The 21,288-nt window shown below is 42.3% G+C and overlaps 3 protein-coding genes across 5 annotated transcripts; 2 read left to right on the forward strand and 1 right to left on the reverse strand.

The window, feature by feature from the left end:
* Positions 1–7,397: 7,397 nt before the first annotated feature.
* LOC131668332 (lipoamide acyltransferase component of branched-chain alpha-keto acid dehydrogenase complex, mitochondrial) lies at positions 7,398–10,256 on the forward strand. Its single transcript, XM_058942409.1, has 5 exons — positions 7,398–7,726; positions 8,565–8,755; positions 8,947–9,478; positions 9,552–9,947; positions 10,020–10,256. Exons 1-5 carry the CDS (start codon positions 7,685–7,687, stop codon positions 10,254–10,256), a joined length of 1,398 nt encoding a protein of 465 aa, XP_058798392.1. The 5' UTR covers positions 7,398–7,684.
* A 35-nt stretch (positions 10,257–10,291) lies between these two features.
* Positions 10,292–15,873, reverse strand: LOC131668331 (NADH dehydrogenase [ubiquinone] flavoprotein 1, mitochondrial). The gene is made up of 6 exons (XM_058942407.1): positions 15,713–15,873; positions 15,484–15,551; positions 14,599–15,264; positions 14,299–14,531; positions 14,024–14,227; positions 10,292–10,860 (listed from the first exon to the last, which is right to left on the reverse strand). The coding sequence occupies exons 1-6, from the start codon at positions 15,759–15,761 to the stop codon at positions 10,665–10,667; spliced, it is 1,416 nt and encodes a 471-aa protein (XP_058798390.1). The 5' UTR covers positions 15,762–15,873; the 3' UTR covers positions 10,292–10,664.
* A 273-nt stretch (positions 15,874–16,146) lies between these two features.
* LOC131668330 (zinc finger CCCH domain-containing protein 14) lies at positions 16,147–20,734 on the forward strand. Of its 3 annotated transcripts, none has more exons than XM_058942404.1 (7): positions 16,147–16,366; positions 16,565–18,133; positions 18,208–18,358; positions 18,431–18,588; positions 18,658–18,973; positions 19,059–19,191; positions 19,582–20,734. In XM_058942404.1, the coding sequence occupies exons 1-7, from the start codon at positions 16,328–16,330 to the stop codon at positions 19,838–19,840; spliced, it is 2,625 nt and encodes an 874-aa protein (XP_058798387.1). In that variant the 5' UTR covers positions 16,147–16,327; the 3' UTR covers positions 19,841–20,734. The 3 variants fall into 3 exon arrangements, with proteins under 3 accessions (XP_058798387.1, XP_058798389.1, XP_058798388.1); XM_058942406.1 differs by having other exon boundaries at positions 18,446–18,588; XM_058942405.1 differs by having other exon boundaries at positions 18,214–18,358.
* Positions 20,735–21,288: the final 554 nt, after the last annotated feature.

Here is a 21,288-nt window from a genome sequence, read left to right on the forward strand (position 1 = left end):
GAGGCCGCCCGAGCGAGGAATTCGATAGATGCACTGTACACGGGCTATCAACAGGTGCGCCTACGCGAGCTCGGGAGCCGAGAGTGCGCCAGACAGAGATGAACGCCGAACGTCATTAACTCGCGGTGACTGCTGCTGCTGCTGCCGCTGTTGCTGCTGCTGCTGCCGCTGTTGTTGCTGCTGCTGTTGCTGCGGCTACGCTAGTCGCGAGGCAGAGATGACAAGCTAGGACGCACGGAGGGATGCCGATGGAGGCGAGCGGGCTACGTGTCTTTCGGAGCTGCTGCTCGTCGGTCGCTGGCCAACCTAGTTGCGAATACTTGCTTCTGAGCCGCTGCCTCGGCGAAGCGTCGGCGGCGTCGTCGTTGTCGTCGTCCTCGTCGTCCTCGTCGTCGTCCTCGTCCTCGTCGTCCTCGTCGTCCTCGTCGGCGCCGTGGCAGTCGTCGCTCGTGGTCGTCTGTTGAGCATCCTCCTCGTCGACGGCGACTTCGCTACTGACGTCAGTTCTCGCACGCACTTTCTCTCTCTCGCTCTCTCTCTCTCTCTCGCTCTCCCGTTCACTCTCGCTCTCTCTCGCTGGCAAGCTGGGCCTCCCGCTCTCCCTCTTCCTCCTTGATCCCGCGACTCAGCCTAGCACTCGGCCGCGGCGCTCCGCTTCAGGGCGCGAGCCTCGAGCAGTTGGCCAGCCGCACTGGCACTCTCGTTATCGTGCCCGTGACGTGGCCGTTGCGCGCTCGGCTCTCGCTGGCGTGGCCGCCCTCGCGGCTACTGCTGTTGCTGCTGCTGTGCTGCTGTCGCAGAGCCGACACCACCGCGAGGCACTTGCGTCGTTTCAATGCCGTCCGTGTACGTGGGCGCCACGGAACACGGGCCGAGCGACGAAGCTCGCTCACAGCCAACGACGAACTGTGCGCCGGTCGCGAGCGAGCGAACGGATGGCAGCTGCTGGCACGCGACGACGTCGACGTCGACGGCGGCTGTGCCGTTAGCCAGCAGCGCCAGCGCTAATAGTGCTGCTGCTGCTGCTGCTGCTGCTGCTGCTGCTGCTGAAAGTGGAGGTGGAGGCGGAGGTGGCGGCGCTGCTGCTGGCGGCGGCGGCGCGCCGCCGCGACAAGGAGAGGGTAGGTCGGCCGCTCACGGACGGCACGCACGGCTGTGGGTGGAGAGCGAGGAGCGGCGGCAGGAGGGAGGCGGCGGACGGCGGCGGCGGCGGCGGCAGCAGCTTGCAGCCACGTCGCGCTCTGACGTCGGCTCGTCGCGGCCACGCAGCAGTCGGGCGCCGCCGCCGGGCTCGTCCTCCCTGCCGCGACGACGCCCGGCTGCCCGCCGCGCGGCCACCATTCATCCGGCGCTGCGGGCCGCAGCCGGACTGGCGCAGGAAGCCGCCTTGCCCGCGTCCTCGCCAGAAGCTCGCTCCCACGCGCGTCGCCCTCCCCTCCCCGCCGCGGCCGCACTCGCTCGCGCGCGCTCTCTCTCTCCGCGACCCTGTCCGCTGCCGCTCGCCTCCCTCTCTCCACCGACTATCAACAACAAATACGCGCGCGCGTTTACTCGCGAAACCGCCTCCCCACTTGCACCTCGCGCTGCCTATCGACGCAACTCACTCCGCTGTTTTGTCAGCCGCGAGCACTCCTGAGCGTTGCTTCCTTCCCGGCTCTCGTCGAGTCACTCGTACTCGCTATCGACGTCATCCGTCGCACGTATGAGCGGACAGGCTTCGAACTAGCGGGCCCATCGGTCGATTTTCAAGTGGAATCCCATTACGTAACATGGCCACATGCGATTGCGATTGCACAGCGTCGTGTCGGAGCTGCGAGAGAACAAATCCCTCTTGATACTATTAGCGCTGCAGGCAGTGCAGGCAGCTCAGGAAAGCGCTCAAATCAATATCTAATTTATAGTAGAGTGCGATATTGTGGCGATGTTGTGGCGATACTATGGGAAAAAAAAATAGAACAGACGCGCATAAGGTGCCAACCGGAACACCGTAGCAACGTTTATAAACGCTATAAAAACAACCTATCGATATTTTTTTATTCGGGTATTTCGAGTATGCGGGTATTTCATCATCGATCTACTCACGGTTAGAGATGAAGCAAACAACAACAGAAGATTCCTGATTGGATATGCTCAGCGTTCGATAAAACTACGCAAGTTGCGTGTATAATTGGATTTGCTCGTATTTTAAGTGCCAGTGAAGATTTTATTAATAGGCCGATAGCATATAACTTGCCAATCATTTACTTACAATCATAGGAATGAACAAGTGTCGTCAACAGCAGACTAGAGATTGAATTGATTCGAGCCGAGCACTTCGTAACAAACAACAACAACGACAATGGGTACTGTTATCGACGCGATATATAAGTTAGCATTATCAGCAAGTGTATAGCGGTGCAACGAGCTACTAAGAACTTATGTAGAAGAGTGTTGACATCTCGGATATGATGGATTCGATTATACCCGGCGAACGTTCGCGCGCTTCCTTTTATAATTAAGTTGATTTTCTGAAAAAATGTCTACGAGATGAACCGTCGACATTCGCATACGTAAGCTTACGGAAAAGAGTATCTTTCTGCGTCAACGCGTAACGAGCTGCTTTTTCTAACTACAGCTATACCACGTATACGAGTAATAGAGAGACCTCAATTCCACAAAGAGAGCAAGAGTGTCGAGTTGAATCAATTGAATTAATTTTCGTAAAAATGTTACCTTTTACTTACCTCGAACGGCCGCTCGTTTATAACTGATCCCTCACTTTACTGTGAGCTGCCCCGCAACAATTCACACCACGAGACTCTCTACTTGCCAACTTTGCTATTTGGGCTAGCTGCGTCGGCAACTCTATATCCAGAGGCTGCAATTATCCCTCTTTCAACTTTTGGGACCCTTGCGCGGGACAGCTAGTCACTCATTGGCACGGTTTTGTCGGTTTTATTGTCGATTAGTTTTTCACCAGCAAGTGACAACAAGTCAGCATGTTTTCCGAAACCAGTAATGGCCAATCTTACGTTTGCTTAAAATTAATTAATCCTATGCAACAATATTTTTTTAAATGAGCAACATTGCATTAATTATTAATTTTGATTTTAAATATTTCACAAGATCTAATGGTCAACGATGGATAAACTAAAAAGTGCAACATCGCACATTTCTAACAATCAACGAAGACAGATCCACAAATCCACAACACCGGCAGCTTTCTCTTTGTTCTCGTACAGGGTTGCGCTAGCACTTCCCGCTCGTGTGCGGACAGTGTCCCGAGCGATGGGTGCTGTCTCGGGCTATACAGAAAAACCGAAAGAAAAGGCAAACAATGGTGCTTCGATTTTCTACTCTCCGGGGACAATATTTTGCGAACGGACCAGCCATAACTAAGTTTGTTCAACAACCGACAAGGAAATCCTGTAGCTGTACGACCAAAATATTTTCCAAGACAATAACCTCTCGAGCTCGCGCTTAATTGATTCGTCGATCCGAAAAATCTAGCCGCCCTCGCAAGGCTACATAGAAAGACAATTGCTACGACGGAATATTCAGGTGGTTTTCTTTTGGCCGAGTAGGAGTATGAAAAAGCGTCGGAGGCTCCACGAGACATAGATGTAGGTGGTGCGTGGCTCATACATGAATTGTGCGTGAAAGCGTCTGCACGCACGTGCAAACAAGTTGATCAATAATGAAGCAGTAAAAAGCAAAAGTCTATAAGCTGTGCCGGTATGCGCGTAACATTCGGTCAAGTAGACACGAATTAAATTAAGACGGAGGTGGGATGTTTTATGCACGAGGCTGAAAGTTGGCTTATTAATAAATAACAGTAGCCTTCGCAACGTCGCGGCTGCCGGTGAATCGTGCAAATGACCGTACGAGCGGCGACGCGCTATTGAATAGTCAGAGTGCGGAGAGCGTTGAAAATAGTCGGGGGCCTAATTTCGGAGGGCTTTTCAGCCGCCTAGCCGTGGGTGGGTGCGCGCGCGAGGACGGTGGACGCGTGCGTCGAGCGTGACGCAGAAGCCAGAGGGGCCGAGAGGGGCTTGCGGCGCGCCCGCGGGCCAACCGCGATGCAACGACCTGCGCACCCCGATAACGCGGCCGAGAAAGCAGCGGGCGCACAAAGCGCGCTTTGCGGACCAGATGAAAGTCGAAGCCCGCATGGCTAATGGACGCGCCGGGGCTGGCGCGGGGAGAAAGACGCGGCTGACAGGTGGAGCTGCTGGTGCGCGGCGAGTGTGCGCCGGCGCCGGTCGCGCCAGGATGAATGGAGGCGGCACGACGAGTCGGGCCGGGGCTCGCGCGCCGCCGCTGCCGCCGCCGCCGCCGCCGCCGCCGCTGAATGAACCGGGCAGCGCGAGCGAGCGAGGAGCAGGCCCCCAGGGATGGCCGGGGACTCGCTGCCGATCGATCCCGAGTCGAAAGCACTTCTCCTTGGACTGACGTAGACCGAGCCTACGCAGCTCGCCGCCGACTCGATCGATCGATCCCGCCCGTTCATCCGACGCGCGCCGCCGCCGCCGCCGCCGCCCCTTCCCCTTCCTGCCTGCCTTCCTGCCTGCCTTCCTTCCTTCGGCGCATCTCGCTGGCCGTAGCCCCCGCTGCAGGCACACAGCGGCAACCCGCGACCGTGAGCGCGCGGACGTGTTTGGCTCCTTGCTTTGTTGCGCACTCGCCGGCAGATTCGAGCGGATGCCAGCTCCTTCGACGTTTGCCCGGAATGCTCGCACTCGAACGTTCCGATCTCGCTCTCGGAAGACCAAAGGTTCTTGGCGTGCAAGTGCCGTCGCGTCAGGAGTTGCGGCTGGGCGATCGTCCGGAAAGCAAAATGCCGCGCGAGGGTAGCTTTGCAGGAGTCCAACAAGTTGCTCGTACGTGGCAGCTCGGCGGGGCCAACCGAGGCGGGCAGCCGTAGCGAACGACGGCATCTAGGGATCGCTGATAAAGCAACGCCTCATTAGGACTGCTACTCGTCGACGAGGGTGAGCACCAGCGCGCGAAGAACGAGCGCACAGCTAAGTAGCTCGAAACCGGAACTAGGCGACGACGTAATATATAATGTGGCTATCGATTGGCTATGAGCCATAACGGCGACGAAAGATTTCCCTCGTGAACAAGTAAATACGTGTAGGTCGGCCGGGCAGGCCGGGGCGTGGACTGCGCCACGCTTTGCTTTTAGCATCGATAGCGGCGCCCACGAACGAAGGCCATTTACGCTGCACCCGTTCGCGCGATTTGCGCTGGCAATGCACCAGCCGAGAGCTCACCGTCGTCGAATGTTCGAACGAGACGAACGCTGTGCTTTCATTGCCATCATACGGCAAATCATACGGCCGACTGGTCGATCTCGCTTCTTTCGGTTTGTGTCGGTTACACCCCCCGAGAACTGCCGCTCGATCGGTCGATCGTTGGATCGTGTACCGATGGAACGTCGGAGGATGTTGATCCGATTGTAGAGGCACCGAGCAGCAGGCAGCGAATAAGCGGTCGAGCAATCGAGCGTGACTGGAAAATAAGGAATGGTCGAAGAGCCGAGTCAGGCCAAGCGAAACAAGCTTAGGCGGTGGGGCAGAGGCACAGCGCTCGAAAGAAACGTGGCCAGACTGGAGGCTCGCGTTGCTTAAATTAGCGAAAGTGCAGCGAGAACCGGTTTAAATATAGAGCAAGTTTGCCGCAAGGGCATACATCGATTGTAATATAAAATTAAGCGTGCAATTATATGCGAAAATAGAACCATGGTCAGCAAACACAGCTGGGTACAATGAATGTAGGCACGGGTATGTCGAGTGTCCGGCGGACGGGTGCAAAGCGGCAACACTCGGACTCGAGCCGCGGGGCACTTCACAGTCTCGCGGGAGAAGGCGCGCTAGGGCGCGAGACCGTTTGCGGTCGGCGATGGGTTCGCCCGGGCCAGATCGGCACTGCGGAGTAAGGCTACAGACCCATCCTACGGGTCCTTGGCGAAGCCGCGGGTGCAGCTGTCCAGCCGCTTCGCGTATCGCCTCCGGCCCCTTGCGCCCCACCTTCTCGCCATCGCTCGATTATTCGCGCCCGCGGCTTCCTCTCCAACCCCGACCGACGTTCCCATCCCTGATCCCATCCAGCGCGCTCGTGCAAAGCGCGCTCTGCCTGCCTCGACTGCGAGCCGTCGATCGCTCGACGATTGTGCTTCTGTCGAGACGGCAATTGAGCTCTCGCGTCCGAAGCGCTTATCGGGTCATCGCGTCCAATCGTTCCGCCGATGTATTTTCGTTCCGCTGAGTCGCTCGCCCGTTCGCGGTGGAACTTGGGCGAATCCTGATTTCTCGGACAATGCGTCTCGGCTCGGCGCGGCGACGGGCTGACGATGGAAATAGCAGCAGAGCTTGCGGGGCGCTAACAGCTGTCTTTCTTTCTCTGGTGTTCGAGACAGCGATGCGTCGTCGTCTTTTCGCTCTCCCTCGTAAAGCACTTGTCCGTCGCGATCGATACAACTATTTTCGAACGGCAAAGCCAGCGCGAGTGCGCCCGAGGCACGAGAGGACGCGCAGACGGCGAGGATGGGGATCATCGACTCCGCGCGCGGCGCCAACCGACGCGGCTGTTGTCGCTTGACGTTCGCGCTACTCTGTTGCCAAAACGGAGATATGCGTCGGACTGCTTGGATGAAATGTGGACGCGCGTCTCGAATGCGCATTATTTTTAGTAATCGAGTTTGTAGGAGGTCGCTAGCTGGATCGATAGTAAAATAATGACGTCAGGCTCGACTAATGCCGTCAGTACGTGATATTGCCCTTCTTCTCTACATATACATGACGTCGATGCGCGAGCTAGATAACGCCGTCGAGCGATTGCCGAAGCTCATACAGCTGGTTATAGTTTATCCGCGTGCTGTCAAATTAAAACATTAAGACGGCGTGCGCACGGCCGGTCAATTGCCAACGGGATCGAGGCAGCTCGCTCTTTCTCTCTCTCTCTCTCTCTCTCTCTCTCTCTCTCTCTCTCTCTCTCTCTCTCTCTCTCTCTCTCTCTCTCTCTCTCTCTCTCTCTCTCTCTCTCTCTCTCTCTCTCTCTCTGCCGGCCAGCTTTGAAAGAGCTCCGCGAACCAAGGAGTAATGCGTGGCCACGTTGTGCAGGTCGATCGATAAAGTCTCCATCTCATCGTCGCACGTGAATTGCGCAAGCGAAACGAGATTATAGTTGGTTAGTGGGGCTTAAAAAGGGGAGCTGCGCATATTGGATTTGACGAGCCGGCCGCCGCCAGCGCATCGAGCTACAGCTCCTGTTGTCTTCGTCCCCTCGTTAGACGATTAATCGGCTCCCGGCAAAGCGACGCGCGCCCCGTGTGCATAGCTGCTCGCGGTCGGGCGGCAAAGCTCTTTTGCCGTCCGCGAGGCGCTTGGCTCGGTCCTCGCTCGAGCGGCGCAAGACAAGTTACAGTCGATCGGTCGGTCGATCGGTCGGTCGATCGCTCGCGCGGTTCCCTCTCTCACGCGACGCACATTATCAGCCGGAGCCCGGATCCGTTGACTCGCGTTACGCAATAGGCGCGCGACTCGCGACTCGCTACGAGCATACGTGTCCCGATAAGCCGTGCGCGCGCTCGCGAATAAACAAGCCAGGCGTTATTTGGACGAGCAACCGGCGCCTCTCGATCCCACAGCAGTTTGACATTGGATCAGCAAGCGGAATCCCGCTCGCGCCTCTCCTCGCTCCGATGGCACTTGCACGACGCTTAGCGGCCTCGCTCGCACGCTTGGTATGCTCTCGCTACACTTTATCTCTCGCGACTTGCCGACCACTGCCGTTCGGCTTGCTACCGCTGCTAACCGCGTTTTTTCCTCTCGATTTGCCTGCCACAGCTCGTTTTCCTGCTTCCTCCGCTGCTTTGCTCTCGGCTTTACTTTCGGTCAGCGGTCACAGCTGCGCGTCGTCCGCGCTCTGCCAATCGACGCTTGTCCACTTGTCCTTCGAAACTCGCCAGATTGAGCAAAGTCATGCGTGGCAACGCGCGCCTCCGCGCCTTTCACTCCAATCCCCACGCGCGACTCTGCAAGTCAAATTTTCGGATAACCATTTGTACGAGGCTCGTTCGACGATGACTCTTCCTTTCGTAACATCATCTTATCGACCTTACTCGATACCGCTTTCCCTACGTGCACCATTGCACTGGCACTCGTACAGGTCAAATCTGCAAACGGCCAACGTCTTAAAAAACAAGTTGTCAGCTCGACGTGGACGTCGGTCTGTTGCGTCGATCGAACAATATATATAGCGAAGAATTTTATCGTCCGCGGACTTGGTTCGTTAGTCCACGACCGCCTGTCAAACTTGGACGCGAGACGACTATCAGGTGAGCGCAAAAACGCCCTTGGCACGCACTTCTGCCCTTTGTACGTAGGTTTGTTCTCGCCGCTAGTTCGGCGCAGCTAACTGGCTCTCTCGGCAGCGCCAAGCTATCGGCATCGGGACCCGCGGATGGGCTCGAAAAACAGAACGCCAGCCGTGCGCCAGAGCCCTTGCAGGATATGCGCGAGGCCTATAAGCTGTCGTATAGCAACCGTTGGATGATGTGCGCGCGTGTGCTTGTGTGTCAGGCCGGCAGTTGCGGCGTTGGCGGCGTTGACGGCGTTGGCGGCGTTGGCGGCGTTGGAGGCGTTGGCGGCGGCGTCGTTTCCGTAAGCAGAGGCCGTTTCATCTCGCTGACGTCATTCCGGCAAGGGAGGCTCGTGGCATACAAACTTGCGGATATCGGCGAGGGGATACGCGAAGTCACCGTCAAGGAATGGTGAGGCTCCCCCTCTGGCTCAACCCTCTCTCCAAACCGACTTGTTCAAAAATAGCCGCAAGCTCACGGCTGCCCGGCTGCCTCGTTCTCCGTGGCGCCTGCTCGCGATCGATTAATTAAGCCCTCCCAGCAGGCATCGCTGCACTGGCGATTAGCGCCGATCGATCAATCATCCTATCGAATGGGCGCAGGTTTGTGAAGCCCGGTGACCGAGTGTCGCAGTTCGACAACATCTGCGAAGTACAGAGCGATAAGGCTTCTGTGACGATAACCAGCCGCTACGACGGCATCGTCAAGGCCCTCCACTACAAACTCGACGAGTCTTGCCTCGTGGGGGATGCTCTGGTCGACATCGAGCTCGAAGGTTCGTCCGAGGAGCCGTCCGAGGAGCCGTCCGAGGAGCCGTCCGAGGAGCCAGTTGCCGCGCCGACGACGCCCAAGCTCGAGTCGCCGGCTACGTCGACCGACAGCAAGGTGCTTACCACTCCCGCAGTCCGCAAGATCGCCAAAGAGAACGACGTCGATCTCGGACAAGTACCGGCCACGGGCAGGGACGGGCGCGTCCTCAAGGAGGACATCCTCGCCTATCTGGCCAACAGCCCTGCCTCGCGACATCAGCAGCAGCAGCAGCAGCAGTCACCGCCGCCGCCACTTCCAAATCTCCAGCCGACCTCTCAGAAGAAATACGCCAAGCACATGTGGAAGTCCATGACCCAGTCTCTGGTCAGTCGATTAATTCAGCGGCTTCGCGCAGCTTACTACAAGTTTCAGCAGATTCGCCGCGCTTTCTTTACAGACGATCCCGCACTTTGTGTACAGCGACGAATGCGATGTCTCCAAACTAGTCGCACTACGGACCGAAGTCAAGGAAGCCTTCCAACGCCAATCGCTCGGTTTATCTTACATGCCATTCTTCATCAAAGCCATATCTCGAGCTCTACTCGAATATCCCGAGCTAAACGCCTGGGTCAACGAGGAAACCGAGTCGCTGGACGTCAGGAAAGAGCACAATATTTCCCTTGCCATGGATACTCCAGGGGGATTGGTTGTGCCAAACATCAAGAACGTCCAACAGCTCAGTGTTGTCGATATTGCCAGAGAGCTCAATAGATTGCAAGCTCTTGGCCGCAATGCCTCCATTCCTCTCGCTGATCTCACAGCCGGTACCTTTTCGATATCCAACATTGGAATTGTGAGTCTCGATGTTTCTGGATTTCACTTGCGCGCTATTTCGCCAATCAAACTATTCGTCGTTTCATTTCAGGTCGGCGGTACCTACACAAAACCAGTCATATTATCGCCCCAAATCGTAATAGGAGCCGTCGGCAAAATTCAGAAGTTGCCAAGATTCGACGAGCACGATAACGTTATTGCCACAAATATATTGTCAGTTAGTTGGGCAGCAGATCACAGAGTTGTCGACGGTGTGACTATGGCTAAATTCTCCAATTTTTGGAAGCGTTATATCGAAAATCCATCTCTCTTACTTACAGGAATTTAACATGATCTAGTTATTTCTGAACATTTCTTAAGAAATAAGATTTATAGATTTTTTTATTTTATCTGCTGATGAACTTCAATTTTGTACAAAGCAATACATAAATTGATATTTTTCAATTTTTTAATACGTCGGTAGCTTTTGAAAAGAAAAAATATAATATAATATTTTTGTGAAACAAACGTTTACTAGTTGAGAACTATGTATGTAAAATGATTCTAAAGAAATCTCGTAAACAATCGTACAGATTTTAACAAATGATTCGAAAACAATATCCTTGAAAATAAGATCGAGAATTGAAAAGTGGTACAGGATCAATATACTCTAAAACAATTTTAACAGAACTATATATACAAGTGAAAATAAATAAACAACTTCATTCTTTGAAGAAATAATATTTATGTTTCCTAATTACTGAGAAACTGCTGCTCGTCCACCTTTGAAATTTTTAATCCTGGCTTCAATTTCTGGTCTAAAATGTCTGATGAGCCCTTGGACTGGCCATGCCGCACCATCAGCAAGGGCACAGATTGTGTGTAATTCTATTTGTTTAGTTAGTTCCCACAGCATGTCAATTTCCTGCACTTCTGCGTTACCTTGAACAAATCTAAAATTCAAAATATTAAAAAAAAGTTTGTCGAAAATTCATTTAAATTAGTTAAACTAATACGATATAGTAATACGATAAGCTATTGAAGGTACATTCAATTGTAAATAATTTATAAAATTATTAGATAAAAAATTCAACGGAAATTCATATTCTACATTGGAAGTCCATCGGGATACACATTTTCCAGACAAAATGGTTAGATATGAGCAAATCCTCAAAACACTTAAAATTCTAGTTACTCCATGATAATCGTGCTATATATAATAATAATAAGGGCGAATCAAAATTGGAACATTTGTTTTTGTAAGAAAAATAATGAACAATAATCTCCGCTAGTTTATTTGGGATCATCTATTATAGTTATGAAACTATAAATTGAAAATATCTAATTTTTTCAAAAATTTAAGTTGTAATTCGCTATAGACATTTATTTCTTATCATTGCAAAAAAAAGGCTTAGATAAATTACTTCAAAATTTGTTAAAGGGTACCTTTTAACACATATTATTAAAATAAATAAGTTTCAAGAATGTCTTTTGATCACAAAAAAAATACTAATAGAAGTATTACTCACTTTATAGAAAATCAAAAACTTCATAAATTTAATTTTTTTACAAAAAAAAGTTATATAAGAATTTATATATAAATGAATAGAACGTATTCTACTCTAGAAGATCAATCTAATGCAATTTTTTCATTTCTGTACCTTGCAAATACTCTGAGTAACAGACTTTTATAATCAGTATAGTCAATGAGTCCCTCATATTAAAAAAAGACGCTTTTTATTGGCACAACAAAAATACCTTTCCGATTGATTTAGAACTCAAAGCCTATTTATATTTATTCTTTTTATTTACGTTTTGAACGGTGCTTAAGTTGCATATTCATGGCGTCGACTAGTTGAACACAATTAGAAAAATTATAATAATCTAATATCAATATAATAATTTCCATATGTTTGCACTGATGCGTATACCTCACATTTTTATTTCAAAACAGATAGATTAAATTGTACGTGTATTGAAATATGTAAATAAACACTAAAAACATCGCGCGGAAAATTCAATGTCGTGGAAATTTTATTTTTTACAATTTAGTTTTACAATGGATAACGTCGGTGAAGAAGAGAAAAAGAAAATATTCATCAAGCTTTCATGTAATCATTTTCCACTCAAACCAATTAAATGGAATCGAGTCTATGCAAAATTGAAAAAGGTAACAAAAACAGAGAAAAGAGCTACCAAAAAAAGTACTTAGTTAAAAATATTCACATTTTGTATTAGAGTATTTGTAAATACTGTATTTTTAATAATAATTTGTTATATTATTTATAAAATTTGAAAAATAAATAAAGTTCAATAGTTGTTAAAAATGATTCATACATTTTCATTTCAATATCCTACAATCTTAACCTACTAGAAATGACTATTTTAAATTCAGATTTTTTATACTGTTTTACAAGAAGGTTTTTAAAAAAACATAAGCTCATATTTGTTACTGCTATTCAAATCACAGCTTTAAAAAATAAATAAAATAAAAATCTTTCTTTTCTTTTTTAATATTCTTTTTTAACAACAAATTTCATAAGTTTTGAGAATTTGTTCATATATGTGCATATGAAAATTGTGAAATATCACAATAGATTTCACTCAAAATTAATATGTAAAACAATATTAAGAAAAAACAAGAATCTTACCACAAAAATGTTAAAGAGAAAAAATTGTAAAAAAAAAACAAATTTTGTAGATTCTGATTTAGAACAAAACTTTTATAAATTTGAACACATATTTTTGTATTTTTTTCTATTTCTATTCTTGTTTTTTCCTATTTTTTCCTATTTTTCCTATTTAAAAAATTTAAATTTTCATATACATGAACACATTTGTATTAGATATCTAGGAGTGTGAAATTTATATTGCAACAATAAATGTAATTTATGAATAATTAATATAGATAATATATTGCAAAAATGGACATATATCGTTAATAAATTGTTTTAAGTATATAAGAAATCGTCATTTCAAATTAAGCAGGAATAATTTGATTACCGTTTGTGAAATTAATAGCGTCATTTTAAAATGTAATTCGAAAAGAGAAAAATTTAATAGAATAAAATGTAGATAAATACATTTTTATTTATTTTTTTTTTTTTCATTTGTAAAGTAAGAGCTTTGCGAGAAACGGAAACTAATTATTAGAATATTAAATTTGAAGAATGTTCACGGATATTCAAGGAAACAAGATAACATTCGACGTTGTAATATATTACTAATAGTATTAGATATAACACTGAGGTCTTGGAAAACTACTACTATTGACTAAAGTTATGATTGTACGATAACAGAATATTACCATACCACTAACAGATAATAGACAACGGAAAAAAAGCAATATAGAGCTCAAGGCGCGCTAAATAACGTTCGTAATATCAAAAAGTCTATCGAAACTGTTTGCAACACAATAGACAAAATAACTAAAAAAAACAATACCAAAATAAAAGTGACTAAAAGAGTCTGCTATTGAGAAACCTAAACAGCATCCAAACTGCATTGGGATGACCTACGAGAACATAATCTATTTAGGAAATAACAAAGCATTACTCTATTTTGATAGAGGCACAAAGGGAATACAAATTTTGAAAAACTTGGTATACCCACTAAAATTACCAACAAAATACAAAGACCTAATGATGTCATAGTTTTGACATCTTCTTACAAATGTAACTCAATTTTACAACACCAAACAATTTTCCCACACTAAAGAATAGCATGTGCAGTTGAACTTAGTTATTTAGCAAGACTTAACGACATAGAAAAGATCATTTATTCAAGCAATAAGAAAGCGACCACAGAGATTATACTATAGCTAGACAAATACTAATCAGATTCTGGTGAAAAAGATTATAACAGCATAATAACTAGTTGCTTGCTTGATATAGTAGTGCAAACTACTACTGTACAGGTAACACTGAACAAGGTTTAATTATTACGATTTTTGTTTTAGTTTTAAGTTTAAAATAATCCAGATCACCGGACAAGTAACTATTTTCTTTGCTGAATCACACATTTTTTGTAATGTATATGTATATTTATTACAATTATTTAATTTTTGAATATTACTCTGATAAATAAATAAAAATAAAATAAGGCCAAATCTTTTACCTCTGCATTATTTTGTACATCCAAGAAATACCCTCTCGGCAAGGAGTGCATTGACCACAGGATTCATGCTTGTAAAAACTAATGAGACGTGTAATAGCTTTAATGATGTCGGTTTGTTTGTTCATAACAATGACAGCTGCTGTTCCAAAAGAACTTTGAACTCGAACCAAGTCGTCGTAATCCATAAGAACAGTATCGCAAATACTAAAAAAAATAAAAGAAAGCTCTTGTAAATATTATGTTTTAATTTTTATTATTTAAATTCAACGCCTTACTGTTTTGGAATGACGGGTGTAGATGAACCACCAGGAATGATTCCCAATAGATTATCCCAGCCTCCTATCACACCACCAGCATGCCTTTCTATCAACTCTTTTAAAGGTATTGACATCTCCTCTTCCACTGTGCATGGATTGTTAACATGGCCTGAAATGTTGTAGAGCTTGGTTCCGCTATTTCGAGGTCTGCCAAGGGATGCAAACCAACTACCTCCTCTACGACAAATTGTCTAAAATACAAATATTTTTTTAATTTACATAAAATAATATTTTTCAAACACTCAAAATCAAGCTTACTGGAGCTACAGCAACAGTTTCGACATTAGTTACAGTTGTGGGACAACCAAAAAGACCAACATCCGCTGGGAAAGGTGGTTTTAGTCTTGGCTTTCCCTGTTTGCCTTCAATTGATTCAATTAAAGCAGTTTCTTCACCACAGATATAAGCACCAGCTCCTCTTTGTACAAATATGTCAAAGTCATAGCCTGAACCACAAGCATTCTTTCCAAGTAAGCCAGCTTGATAAGCCTCTGCAATGGCAACTTGAGTATTAGATGCTTCATTATAAAACTCTCCACGAATGTAGATGTATGCTGCACAAGCTCCCATAGCTTTTCCAGCAATAAGACAGCCCTCGATTAGTTTGTGTGGGTCATGGCGCAGAATTTCACGATCTTTACATGTTCCTGGCTCTCCCTCATCTCCATTAATAACAAGATACTTTGGTCTACCATCAGAAGGTTTATTCATGAAAGACCATTTCATTCCAGATGGGAAACCAGCTCCTCCTCTGCCACGAAGACCAGATACTTTAATTTCATTAATGATCCAGTCTGCACCTTTTTCCACTATTTCCTTTGTCTTATACCAATCTCCTCGTTTCATAGCCCCTTTCAACCTCCAATCATGACGCCCATACAAATTTGTGAAAATACGATCTTCATCTTTGAGTGGACCACATTTCTGAGACAAACATTTTTAAATATTTATAAATTATTGAAGAATTATAAACATGTAAATAATTTAAATATAATACTCAATAAATATAGCATATAATAATTGTGATAGAATAACTTAGCAATTTGAACTTGAATTATTTTGTTTTGTACATACGAATAGGTATCAATATAGCAGAACAGCTGACATACACTTAATACAAGTATAATGTATAAAAGTACTCACTTTTGCTTCGGGTGGAGCATCTGCATAGTTCCTTGATTGTTGATTATTTACAGCCTGCCCGAGGAGACCTGCAATAATTGGCAAAAGGTTATGTAACTTGCAACAATTTAGGTTTGTCTTCACGCACGGTGGAGGATTTGACAGAAATAATTCTCAATAGATCAAATATAATAAATAAATAGACTTTAAATAATTTACATTTCGGAATACAAATAAAAGCTTTGAGTACCTAATTGTCTCTTCGGGATGTGAAAATTGCGCACTATGACGCCCGCCATGTCAAACAGAACTGCACGAACTGCTGCGATTGCGCGACTATTGCACGACCAGATGTAACAAATAATTACGAGTGGATATAGTTATAAACTCGTAAAAACTGTAACAATTAATCAATGATATTCTAAGTCCAAACAATATATACTTTCAGTGAATAGAGGTATAATTTGTAACTTTTTGACCCACCGTTGATAAAATTTCTTTTTTACAAAAATTGAATAAATGATATATTTAATATTAATGTAAATGACAAAAAACACAAAAATCAAGACATTCATATTTCATCAATATTGATACAATAAGTTTTTTCACGTCAAAGTATTTCTTTTTGAATTTTAGGCTTTGGTTTGGTTTTCATAACAACGACATAGGTACCGTTTATCGTTTAGTGGATACAAACCATTATAAACATGGCGAAGCAGCCGAAAGAAGAACGATAACTTCTTGTTTTGAGAAATTTCCAAAAGATTTTTAAACAATGTGTTGGTGTGAAAGCTTCCAACGAAACAATAAAGATTAAAATAAAATTCATTTTTTTTTATAATTTGAAGAATACCAAGCTATCACAATGGATATCCGTGGTGTGGAAATCACAAATCAATTGAGGGTAAATAAAAATATAACTTTTCCTACTTTTCATCTGTTTGTTTTTTTGTTTACTCAATAAAATTCGTAATATCTATTTTCTCAAATAGATTTCTACATGCATCATGTGCATATCAATGAAGTGATTTCTGTTTTTTTTATTTATATGTAATAAAAAATAATCCTGAACAGAAATATTTTATTATTACTTTATTTCTAGAGTGCTATCAGGGCAAAATTACTTGAACTTGGAGTGCGTTATGATGAAGAACTACCTGATTATATTTTAGTTATGGTTGTGAACAAAAAATCTAGACAGCAAATGAATGAAGATTTGAATTTATTTTTAGAAGATAGTACAGAACCCTTTGTTGACTGGTTGCATGATCAAGTACTAAAAAAACTACAAAAAGTTACAGTTGCCAAGAAAAAAATTAATAAAGAAATTCCATCTGTAAATATTAAAAAAGAAGAAGAAAATAAAGTGAAGTTAGAAAATGACAAAAGCGATGTTGCAAATAAGACAGGACTCATAGCAAAGCAAGATAGAGATAGAGAATTTGAGGAACTTGTTGGAGACTTGGCATTTTTAAATGAAGAAGATCATTCAATAGAATCAGATATAAATAAAGATAAATCAAATAAGAAATCAAGTTCTATACATTCAAATGATTCAGAGAATAGTAAAACTCATTCTCAGAAACCAGAATTAGTAGCCTCTGATGAAATTCCAGTAAAATCTTTTAACATGGAAAACTCATCGACACCACCCAGAGAAGTGGAAAAAAGTAACATTTCACTTGAAAAAACAAATGATTATTTGCCGAATAAAAGAACATTAGATGTTTTAGGAAAAGATTCTCATGACGAAAATTTGCAAAGTTCTAAGCGTAAAAGATGTTCTAACCACTTTGACACTGAAGATGACAGAGGTAAATCCAGTGTAAACAAACCAAAAATAACTTCAATTGTATCACTTAAATCAAGACTTGGCGTCACTTCTCCATCAAAAAAACAAGATTTGCACAGCAAAAATGGCACAGGATCTAGAAATTCACCAAACAGACATACAGAAAGTAAAAGAAATGAAAATAACAATATGAATTATTCTTCTAATCGCAGTAGGAGTTCAGATAGAAGAAAACCAAATGAAGATTCAAGAAATGAAAGGCATAGAAGTGATAATTGGAGAAAAGATAAATCTAGTAGATCAACAAGTTTGCAAGATAATGGAAGATTCAGTGATAAATCATCAACAATAAAGTCTCGTCTTGGTAATAGTAACAGTCATAAACAGAGCAGATTATCTTTAAAATCTTCTAATTCTTCTAAAATAAGTAAACCTAAAATAAGTAGTATACGGAGTCGATTAGGAGTAAGAAATAAATCTCTTGAAAGAGAAAGTTTAGATTTAGTCTCAGATTCAATAAGAGCGACACATAATAATCAAAATTATCAAGAGGTAGATGATGATGCTGAATCTACAGTTAATACTTCTCTTAAATCTCAAATAATAGCTGTACCAAAGCCTAAATCACAAGATTCCACACAAAGATATTTATCAAAAATGCCAATCTCAAGTAAGAAGGAAGAAAGTGAAAGTAAAAACGAAGAAAATGATGATGATAGTGATCAATGTAAGGTTCCCAGTAAAGTGATTGTTACGCCTAGGCCTTTGCAGCCATTGCAAGCACTTCAAAAACGTGCTACAAAATCCTTGCTTTTAAAAGCAGTTGCAGAAGCCAATAAGTCAGTAGTCATGCAAAAAAAAGTTGATCCGTGTTTAAAAGTAAGTACAATTTCAATAATAAAATTTAAATGACGATAATAGTCTTTTATAAGGATTAATACATTATTTTTTAGGAACAGAAGCCAACAAGTAAAATTACAGTAAAGCGTGATCTTCGAGAAGGCAAAATACTTTCTGTACATTTGAATTCAAAAAAAAGAATGGTCATGGAAAAAATTCAAGTAGAGCTTGATAACAAACATTTGAAAAATTCTGGAAAATCTTGTAAGTATAATGAAAGTTGTAAATATTGTAAAGATTGTACTAAATTTAATAGTTTCAATAATACATATTTAGCTTCATCCAAAACAGTTACTGATGAAGATTTCAATGTAGTTAAATCATTATTCAATAGAAGTAATGACAGGCAAAGGTTTTTAGTTACCTTAAATGGATACAATAATAATATTTTTGAAAACCAAAATTCTGATGATGAAAAGCAAATTGACGAACAGGTAAAAGCATTAATTTTTTTCAATTAATTGTATAATTACATTTAATGATATTTACTTTCGTCTGCATAGATGAACGAAGACGATGAATTACCCACAATGAGTGAACCATATGAACCATACAATGAAGGTGAACATATAATAAATGATGAATCTTTTGAACAAAATGAAGAACAATATTATAATTATTATGAAAATGAGGAAAATCCGGAAAATCAATTCATTAATAAAAGAATTACAATTCAAGAAAATGATTCGTATCAAAATTTTAAGCCTGAAGAAAATTCTCAGAAAAAAAGGAAACTCAGTCCTATTGTATATAACAGATCTCGCTCAAACAGTCCTAATGATAAATCACTTATGTCATCTTTACTTGAATCAGTTTTACGTGAGTTTGATACACAATAAGTTTAAATGTTAGTATTTGCAACGTTATAGATGCTTTAATCTAATTTACGATTCATTTCTTAAAGATACTGATAAACGGCCAATGATAAGTTCTGTTATTACGACTCTACCAGATAAATCTGGTGAAAAATGTCGATACTGGCCAAATTGTACGTTAGGCATCAAATGTGCCTATTATCACCCGGAAGTTTCATGCAGGTAACATTATTATTCAGTATAATCTACAGTTTTAATGTTTGACTTAGTTCAAAGATCCGAGGTCACTCAGCTTTCGAGTTTTCAAATTGCTTTACATGTGAAATTTATAAAATTGTAGGAATAACCTTTCACAATGAATCTAGTTTTCGAGCTATTCAATTTTACCCATTAGTATCAAATCAAAATTACAATTATGTTTGCTTATTTTTGAAAATTCTTATAAACTTCGGAAGATTCAAAGTGGCTGAAAACACAAAATTTAGAGGAAAACTCAATAGTTCAATCTTTTAGCAATATTGTTCAAAATAATACAATTACAATAATTTAATAATCTATTATAAACAATATACACATTCAGTTGTTAATGAAAAATGTTTCATATTTTTGTAGTTCCTTTCCTGCTTGTAAATTTGGAGATAAGTGTGCTTACAAACATCCAAAGTGCAAATTCGGATCAGCCTGTACAAAACTAAACTGTATATTTTCACATCCTCCAATACAATGCAAATATCATCCGTACTGTATGAAACCAGGATGTCCATTTTCTCATCCGAAAATGTCGACTTCAAGCATATCTAGCATTTTGAGCCCATTAACTCCGGATTTGTCTTCTGTGAGAGCTAAATTTACGTGGAAAAAGAAAGACTAATAACTTGAGTATTAGGAATGGGTCATAAATAAATATATTCAATTTTTTGTTTTTTTTACTTATAGTAATGCTGTAAATTATACTACAAAATATACATTAAAATTTATCCTGATCCAATATTTACTTAAAAAGCTTTTATTCTGATTACTACAGTTTAATGTTACGTGTTATCGGTAGTAAATACACTTAAGCTTCTTTCACTGCTAACGTTACATATATTAAAAAATAAAACTTTTAAGTGAATAAAATGCTCGTGGTGAATTTTTCCATTTTAAGTTTTTAAAAACATCGACTTTTGGTTAGAGATTTTTTTATTCTGTAATAGCATATTTTATCTGAAAGAACTGTAAAAGTAGTTACTGAAACGAATGAATATAGACACTTGAGTATCTATATTCGTTATTAAAAATAATAATAAAAATTATAATTAAATTTAGCGATAGACAAATAATTAAATGTAATAAAATCTACATTTACATGGTTTTAAATTGTATATTTAGAATAAACAAGATAACGATTTTGATCTAATTTATTTTAGATCGTGTAAAAAATATTTATAATAAAATACATAATCAATTAATTTTGCATTTCATTATTAATCAAATTTTGTTCTTTTTCTCATAATTTGTTGTAAAATGTATATATATTCGTTTGATTCGCGAGTAAAAAAAACACTAAATATGCAGCTGTTATAATAATAGAATTTTTTGATCATTATGTTTATGATTATCCAAGAAAAATTATCTATACGATAAAGGTATTTTATTTTACAATTTAAAAAATTTTTTCACTTGACGTAAAATTCAATTCAGGCCCTCGTCACATATGCGCGTACGAGGGCGTACAAACGCGTACAAATCGCTAAAAATTTTGGTAGTGCCAACAACAGAAAATTACTTCTATTCCTCGCATGCCCCAAACGAACACACTTACTCCCGGAACAAACGTATCATAACGCTATATTATTGAAGGTTATGATACGTTTGTTCCGGGAGTAAGTGTGTTCGTTTAGAGCATGCGAGGAATAGAAGTAACTTTCTGTTGTTGGCACTATCAACATTTTTAGCGATTTGTACGCCCTCGTACGCCCTCGTCCGCGCGCATATGCGCATATGTGGCTCAGCGATTTCCTTAAGCGAATAAATTTTTAAACGATATTATTGGCTGGAATGGCAATTTAAAAGGACTGTGAAGGTAGCCCCCCCGATTGTAAGGGAAATTATTAAAATAATTTTGACAACGATATTAATTGCCCTAATTGTCCCTGATATCGGTGATAATTTCCCATTTTCAATTCGTCAAAGGAAAATGCGTGAAAATCACGATTTTCCTAGATACATGAACAGGCTCGTTTACTTTAATAATTATTGATGAATTTTTGTGTTTGATAGCTCAAAATTAAGATTTTAATAATTTTAATTTGTAAATTGTGCAACGAATAGGAAATG

Source organism: Phymastichus coffea, unplaced genomic scaffold, assembly GCF_024137745.1.
Source record: "Phymastichus coffea isolate CEN01 unplaced genomic scaffold, Cenicafe_Pcof_1.1 PCOF00076, whole genome shotgun sequence".
In the NCBI taxonomy this organism is placed as follows: domain Eukaryota; kingdom Metazoa; phylum Arthropoda; class Insecta; order Hymenoptera; family Eulophidae; genus Phymastichus; species Phymastichus coffea.

Excerpts from the sequence above, each read along its gene's own strand:
- LOC131668332 (XM_058942409.1), top strand. The coding sequence starts at position 7,685 with ATGGCACTTGCACGACGCTTAGCGGCCTCGCTCGCACGCTTG. Across the intron at positions 9,479-9,551 it reads AGTCCATGACCCAGTCTCTG|ACGATCCCGCACTTTGTGTA; the intron begins GTCAGTCGATTA and ends CTTTCTTTACAG. Across the intron at positions 9,948-10,019 it reads CGATATCCAACATTGGAATT|GTCGGCGGTACCTACACAAA; the intron begins GTGAGTCTCGAT and ends GTTTCATTTCAG.
- LOC131668331 (XM_058942407.1), bottom strand. The coding sequence starts at position 15,761 with ATGGCGGGCGTCATAGTGCGCAATTTTCACATCCCGAAGAGACAATTA. Across the intron at positions 15,265-15,483 it reads ATGCTCCACCCGAAGCAAAA|AAATGTGGTCCACTCAAAGA; the intron begins GTGAGTACTTTT and ends TGTTTGTCTCAG. Across the intron at positions 10,861-14,023 it reads ATGTACAAAATAATGCAGAG|ATTTGTTCAAGGTAACGCAG; the intron begins GTAAAAGATTTG and ends TTTGAATTTTAG.
- LOC131668330 (XM_058942404.1), top strand. The coding sequence starts at position 16,328 with ATGGATATCCGTGGTGTGGAAATCACAAATCAATTGAGG. Across the intron at positions 18,359-18,430 it reads GAAAAATTCTGGAAAATCTT|CTTCATCCAAAACAGTTACT; the intron begins GTAAGTATAATG and ends ATACATATTTAG. Across the intron at positions 18,974-19,058 it reads TTTACTTGAATCAGTTTTAC|ATACTGATAAACGGCCAATG; the intron begins GTGAGTTTGATA and ends CATTTCTTAAAG.